The following is a 7,865-nucleotide window of genomic DNA, read 5'->3' as shown; positions in this document are numbered from 1 at the left end:
ACCCTCGAGGCAGCATCAGTTTGGTTCTTGTTATTTGTGGTAGCTGGGCTTTTGCGCTTGCTACGCTTCGATTCCTTTTGTCTCGTTACGCTTCGTTTCACATGTGTGAAGGCCACAGGGTCATTTATATAGCGTTACCGTATTCTCAGTTTTCCTACAATTGATTGAGACGTTGATAAGCTAATCTACTGATTATTTATTCGCTGTTAGTGGTGATTGATTGATTGATTGATTGATTGATTGATTGATTGATTGATTGATTGATTGATTGATTGATTGATTGATTGATTGATTGATTGATTGATTGATTGATTGATTGATTGATTGATTGATTGATTGATTGGTCTCGGACACTAAGCTAATCAACTATCCGCACCTCCAAAAAGCTTCAGCCGAGCGTCGCTCGCAGTCCACTCCACTGACGATTATCACGTTGAGCGACGGGAGAGAAATGGCATTGGCTTCACATGTTTATAAATGTGTCTCCTTGCGGCGCGAGTGGACATGCAGACAGCTTGTGACTGCGAAAATGACACAGAAGCCACCGTACGGTTGGGAGGCCATCAAAATAGCTTGAAGTTTTAAACGGTAACAGTATTTCTGTGCCTGCATCCATATTCGCTCTATCCCGATGCATTATATCATATAAGTTATGAGTTTTTACGTGCCTATATCACTGAGGCGCGTAAATGACAAATTTACGAGGCACGCCGCAGGAAGTTTCAGCGCAGGTTTCCCAAGTGCAAATTCGTAGATGGTGTAAAGTCCATTTCAGATATATTTACGAAATAATATAAGCACAGAAAAATCTTCTTAAGCTCCTCTCATGCGCGCTGACCCCGCTGCACAGGTCAGTCGATGAAGCAGAATACTTCAGTGAAAGGACAGAAGGGGCGACGAAGCCAGCTTGGGCTGATTGTGTGACAGACAAATCATATGACCTCGCAAACTATAATACAAGGCAGCAATACACCTAATGAAGACTACATTGTACGCGGTCTTCTTCTACGCCCTCCTCGCTGGCGTTGTTCCGCGGCCACTTAAGGCTTGCGCAGGCGCCGGGACGTATGGAGCATCAGACGTTACTTTATTTCAGCGAAGAGCACGATGCCCGTCGGTGTTTGCTCCGTCTACAAGGCGATGTCTTCGCACCTAAGATGTCATTTTAGACTTTCTTCGAAGGAAAAGGTTTAGAGGTTGGTTTGAGCTGGTACACTTTGACCTGCTACACTATGGAAGGGAGAAGGAACGTGCGAGTATAGCGATGGGTGATAAGGAGGAAAGGAGATCAGCGGATTCCGTATTTATTTTACACACGGAAGCATGATACACTGGCTTGGCACGAAAGCTTGCGAACTACGTCAGCTGAACCGACATACTCCTCAAGAAGTTTTAGGCTTCACCAGCAGCATTGCGCGCACGCGCCTCTCAGGCACACGCACGCGCGACCTTTATTCTAAACAGCGCCTTCTATTCAGAACCGATTATATACGTGCCGAGCTTCGAGCAACATATATAGACCCACTACACCGCGCCTGGGGTCACGAGAAACCGGGGTGGCGCATCAAGCTAGGCAGGAAAAAAGAAACGGTGCGCGGCGGTCGTTTTGTCCCCTTTTCAACAGCGTTCCGGGCTAGCGCCTCCCCGGCTATGTATGTGCATGTCCCCACCACTCTCACGGGGGTATGTGCGAGCTCCCTTTGCCGAACCCTCCCTGCTGTTCGGGCTCTGGCTGCGCCCTCTCGTGTGTGTTCGAGTGTGCCAAGCTTGTGTCCCTATATATTCACAGTGCCCTCTCTGCGGTCGTGCGTGTGCGCGTAATGGGCGGGCAGATTCAACCGAACCATGGCAGCGGACGCGTGAGCTATGTCCTCGCATATGCACTTCGTAAAACGGTCGTTGAATGATTGACTTATCTCTTTGGGCGGAGTGTGCGCAAGGCCTCAGAGTGCTCCCGCTTGGCACACGCACCTTGCTGTATATGTTTTCCGCGCCAAAAAGAAAAGAAAAATACTTCGAAGTGGCGCGGAATGAGCGAGTGTCATTTACGCTCCTTATGTTGCTACAGTCGGTAACAGGAGCGCGTCCTAGAGCGACGAATGTGCACGAGACACGTGCGTGCACATGCTCACATTAAAGTGAGATGCGAGGCGGGGAGGAGGCTATGTCTAAAGGGCGCACGTACAGTGTTCATGGAATGAAACGCGACAACTGATATCTGCAGCACGAGACAACCACATCGTGTCGCTACGAGTGTGGCCACTAAAGGTGATTCTGGCTCTGATGTAAGTGTGCCAGTCAATATTGCGCCGATGTGACACAAACTAAAGACGAAGAAAGCGGAAGTATGTGCGTCACTAAGCTCTAAATGAGCTTACGTGAGCACAACAGGCACGATTCCCCACCTGCCACGTTCAATACGGTTACTCTCTCTCTTTTTTTTTTTTTTTGAAGAAGGCAGAATATTTGAGAGGAATGTTGAGTAATTGATTCATGAGGTTTCACGTCCAAAAGCAACACCGTGGCTACATGGGCCGCCATAGTAAAGTGTCCCAGATGATTTTTTGCCATCTCGCGTTTTGCTCTAAATCAACGAATGCAATCGCATTTTGCATTTCCTGTCCATCGAAATGCGGCCACTGCAGTCGGATATCGAATCCGTGACCTCTTACTCAGTGGATCGCCAAAGACACGGCGCCACCGCAGTGACTTCTTGCGAGGAAGAAATTTCCAAGATTTCCTAGAAGTAGTTGGGGTATCTTTTTCCTTTCCCGGCCTATTTGATGAAGAAAATGCTTAGGCGCATCCAACTGCAAGAAAAAAAGTTCTTGAGCTTGTTTTCTTCACTAACTAGCCTGTTATACTCGCAGTTCTGCCCTGCATACTACGAGGCATAGGCATATACAAGAAACGACTCAGTCAAGCAGCAACTACATTATGGCGTTTTCGAAGCAATTTATTTTGTCAGTTCTATACAATTACAACGTGAAATGATGTCAAGGTACAGAACATTGTTGCGTCGCTGACAGTCGCGTTCCGCATGCTCGTATGTATATGTACACGTTTCAAAGGAAAGCTGGGAAATGTGGTTCCAGGCATGGCGAATAATGGCTAGATAACGGGCTTCCTACATTCGAACAAAAATCGCTACCACACAGTTGTGAGATAGGGGGCGCGCGCGCGTGTAGATACACATATAACGTCGTGCTACTTGCGCATGCAGAGGAAAACGCGTTATTCGGGTTCTGTAAAGGTACCGCCATCCCAGGAATCTGTCTTTTTGATTGGCCAGTTTCGGGAATATCACGCCAATCGGCCGAGTCCGCCCTCAGCACAGGACGCGTTGTTGCGCTTTTTAAGGACAACCGAGCTTATAGAGACAGACTTTAAAGAGTGCCGTAACCTACTTTTCTTTTTGTTTTTGTTTGTCTTTCCTTTTTTTTTTTTGGTAGCGTCTCATTTTTGTTCTATTTGATTTCCCTTTTCCCCCGGCGCAGGGCAGCCAGCCAGTCTAAGGAATGGCTAACTTCACTGTCTTTCCGCCTGTTTCTTACTTCCTTCCCAGTTTCAAGCGGATGGAACCGTTGTTAATGTTTTTAGTTTTCCCAGCTACGTCGTTGCTAAGTGCTCCATAGGAATGCAGCTTAATGTCGTGACGTCATTAAGACGTATGCTGACTTGAACGTCAGGCTAGACGAAACCGCAACTGTCACTCAAGATGATCAACAAAGAATGCTGCCCCCACGGTACACTGCTTAGGACCCTTATTGTGTGACGGTTTCATGCTCCTTTTATTTATTTTTTCGCCTTCATCATTGGATCTCATGAAGCCGCGTCTTCGCTGTCACCGATATTGGCCACTAGGCAGTACCGCATGCGAGAATCGAACAAAACTGGAGGAAACGACAACCTTTCATAACACGGCGCCCTGGTAACTCGCCAAGGGAGGGGCCCGTCCTACAGGGTTGAGGCCGTTCTAATCCCTCATGCAGTGGCATCAAATATCTTTTTCCTCACGCTGCAAAGTGGAACCGCATCAGTAACGGAGTTCTATACGTGTCTGCACGCTCGTTTCGGTCTCTTGAAATAGCTGGGCTCTGGGCGATAATGACGGCTCTCTGTAGCGTTTTTTTCCCGTTTAGTTCGAAGAAAAAAACATTCTTCCTCTAAAATACGGAAACATGCTTTGCCCGGCAGCCTTTCAATGTGCTAGAGCTATTGCCATTAAACCGCGAGTGCCGTTGGCAACGTCGCGATCTTCCTGTATTCTTGTGGAAAGAAAAGCAAAAGAAGAGAGAGCAAGGATGGAGAGGAGCGGTACGTTTTACACTCGCGGAATATGTGCCCACCGCCGCGTGTCCTGCTGCACTTAAAGTGCAGTGTGCTGCGTGGACGCCTAAGCGCTCTCCGAGACCGTGACAGCCGGCGGCTTCAGCATGGCCGCTGACTGCAGCATGACTGCCTGTGAGTGCTCGCGGGCCTTGCGCCGCAGTTCGGACACGCTGCTGGTGGTGGTGACTTCGTCCGAGCCGCCATTTGCTGTGCCACCCGCGCTGTTGCGTCCCGTGCCGCCGGACAGCGCCTGTGCGCCGGAAGTGATGATAGCGCTGCTGCTGCCTCCGGCGCCGCTGTTGCCGCCGGCGGCAGCGCTCGCGGCGGCGGCAGCGGCGGCGGCCCCCAGTTGGCTAAGCGCCGCAGCTGCGTGGTGGTTATCGGTGGAGGAGGCTGCGTGGTGGGGCGGTGCCGCCGAGTGCGCGGGAGCCTGGTGCGGCGTACCGTGGGTTTTGGCCACGCAGCACGCGCACAGCGGGTGCATGCCTGCGGAAACAGGGCAGTCGCTGCTTAAAACCGAAAACTTAGCGAAGCTTGGTTATGTTCTGCCCATAAAGAAAGTAAACTGGGGTGAAATTAAACATATTTCCCATGCATTTCCTTCAATGTGTTGAAGTGTACTGGAATGGGCTGTTTAGTACGTAACTCCGTTTCTTTCTTTGTGCGTCGTACACTTCACCTCCCCTCTCTATGAATGGGCGTAAGTTATTAGTGCACCCCGTTGCTCTCATAAAAGTCTGACGCTTTCCGTTTGTCGTATACTCGTTAGCATTATTTGAATGGAGTGTGTATTACGAACCAGATATGCGCAATACATTCGTTACAAGAAAACATGCAGTCCAATCGCTGTCTTCCTTTCTGTTAAGGCTTCTCTCCACGGTCATTTACGATGACCGCCAACAGGCACATCCTATAGCCCTGTGCGGTCGGTACTACAGTACATATGCAATGCAAACAATGTGCTATGGTGATACTGCCGGTAACGGAGCTGCAGTGATTATCATTCATGGCCCGTTATTGTAGACTGCCAAACTGCTCCCCATCTTAAGTCCATTCCAGGGACTGGTATCAAATCGTATGGCGATTGTACCAGTTCTTGGACATTATGATCCGGCGGCATTCAGTTCAACAAAATGATTTTTGCTCCGAGTCCTTTAAAAAATCTATAATTGATATCCCAGAAAATACCATCAGCATTTATGTAATCAAGCAACGAAACGGGCGGAGAACTTGTCTTAACACCATCTTTCCTTTTCTTTCAGAATTTGGTGATGTCGCTTTCGATCGAGCAACGCTAGCAACTTGAAATTAAAGATCCTGATTTCATATTTTCACAACGGCACACGCGCGTTTCCTCAACCACTCTTTTTAGTGGACAGCGAAAACTCAAAATAGCGGTATCCTGTTTGCACTAAGGAGGATTTCAAAAAAAATCTGTCGTGGAAGTGCTCGCAACGCATTACCGGCAAAGGTGAAGCCATGGTTTGCCCCTGGTCCGTGTCGGAATCATACTCTTTTCGGGTGGTGCCCGCTTAGAGATAAAGTGGTTTTGCGGCGTTAATGTAAAAGCTAGGCTAATTGTAAAATAAGGGATCGTTGTTCCCGACGAAAGCGGCCCATCGAGGTGAGTATTGATTGATCTCCAACAAAATTTGCTTAGACCTTGATGTTTCTTAAGCAAACTTGCAACACAAAAAACACACGTCGAGCACTACGTGTCCCAAAAATTACCCATGTTAAGCTGTTAGGGCGTGTGAGGAAAACACCGGTTTTTCTTCGCTGCGCGCTGACGTTTTATCTTGCCACTAGCAAGATGGCAGATTCTCGGCTACACTTTCGAGGCATAACTTGCACTCTAGCAATTTTTCTTAATCCTCCTTGGTTCGCACGAACGTTGGAAAGCACTTGGAATGCTTTTTTTGCTGACACAATACGGTTCGTTTTCTCGAGGTAAAAACATACGCCACAGTACCTACATGTACGTATACTTCTGCAACAAAATGCGGGCTTTTCGAACTAAGCATACAACAATGAGGCGCTCTGTTGCCCTTCATGTGACATTTATAGCAAAAGAACATAATCCCAAACGCCGGAAGCTTGTCAACCATTGCCGATTTATATTTTTACTGTTGCTGTGTTCGCTTCATAACGCACATGCATACGTGCATGTGTGCATTTTCACGATTCAACTACATGAGAAGATATTACTCAACTCACACTAGACTTTTCTAAATGTCCGTCGCTATTGGTGAATAAAAGATAACAGCACAAGTTTCATGTCACTATAATAGCTATGTTTCTTACTGACTTGTTAAACGCGGCACATTGCAGCAGGCACGTTCGTTTTTTTTTATTATTATTATTATTTGCGTATCTATTACAAAAACTGAGAGAGAGAAGTGTTTACATGAAAAGCTGGAGATAGCCTGGCTATTCGCCTGACATGCTACTCAAGGTGTTGGGTGATGAGAGATGAGAAAGTCAATCAAATTCTATCGCACCTTCTTCGATTCCCGTTGTGCAGTACAGGACCTGGTTATCATGAACACGGACACAACAAAGTAAATCTGGAGTGTTTATAGAAATATTAGATCGTAATTAATATGCGCTCATATCTAACCAATATCAAGTATAGCGAATGCGTTTTTGTGTAGGATGCAATTTCGATAAACGAGATTGGATGGAATAGAAAGCCAAAGGCAGCGTACCTTTGAACGGGAACGAGGCTGCGGCTGCTGCTGCAGCAGCAGCGTGTCCTGCAGCAAATTGCGCCGACAGGTGAGGCGGGAAGTACATGGGTGGCAGAGGAAAGCGCGGGTGCGGACCCAGCAGCGAGTCCGGCGCCGAGCAGCCCCCGCCGGCCCCCGTTGCTCCTCCTGCTCCTCCACCGCTGCCGGCGCTCACACCGACGCCCGGTGGTCCACCGCCCGGCCCACCCAAACCTCTGCAGCACAACGAACGTTTCGTTGGTCACCTCCTTCTACGAGTTGATAGCGGGTTCTTTCTAAACGAGAAGCGCTTCTTGGTGAACCAACGGCAACCTCGATTGTGTCTACCTAGTATCCTATATACGTCGTGACATCATTACACGTCACTGTCAAAATAAAAAAAATTGGGGAAGGGCGCAGCATGTAGGGAAGGGTGTTTCAGCTCCACTAACGTGAACCCTGTGGAGGGGCGAAGCAACATGCAGTGTGCGCCTGTCTTTCCCACAGCAAAATCACTGCTAATGGACAATGAGAGACAGAAGAGAGACTAGGCACAGAGACGCGCAGTCCGCTTTTAGTTAACGTGCACGCTGCGAATCTTTATTGTTCAACTACGCACAAGAGAAATCTTCCACCGGCACTATATTGCAGGTCAGGATCCAGTGCCCATATACATACGCGGTGGCCGGTGAACGGTTGTGCAGCGCGAGCAGTCGGTTTTTTTTTTTTTTTTCAATCAAGAAACTCGCTAGCAGACGCTGCCTGCGTAGGCGTTGTCTCTCGCGGGCGAGGGCGCATTCTCGTTCCTTGCGGGCTGGTAGTTCA

The 7,865-nt window shown here is 48.3% G+C and overlaps 1 protein-coding gene across 1 annotated transcript in view; it reads right to left on the bottom strand.

Annotated features, from left to right (window-relative positions):
• Positions 1-4,269: 4,269 nt before the first annotated feature.
• Positions 4,270-7,865, bottom strand: part of LOC119379068 (homeotic protein ocelliless) — an 83,122-nt gene continuing 79,526 nt past the window's right edge. The window contains exons 7-8 of the mRNA XM_037648233.2: positions 7,041-7,276; positions 4,270-4,818 (exon numbers count right to left, since the gene is read on the bottom strand). Of these exons, the coding sequence (XP_037504161.1) occupies positions 4,397-4,818; positions 7,041-7,276 (658 nt within the window). The 3' untranslated portion in view covers positions 4,270-4,396. The remainder of the gene's footprint in view (positions 4,819-7,040; positions 7,277-7,865) is intronic.

This window comes from Rhipicephalus sanguineus, chromosome 1 (genome assembly GCF_013339695.2).
Source record: "Rhipicephalus sanguineus isolate Rsan-2018 chromosome 1, BIME_Rsan_1.4, whole genome shotgun sequence".
NCBI lineage: Eukaryota > Metazoa > Arthropoda > Arachnida > Ixodida > Ixodidae > Rhipicephalus > Rhipicephalus sanguineus.
Note: the sequence above shows the minus strand (reverse complement) of the source record. Positions and strands in the feature narration are given on the sequence as shown.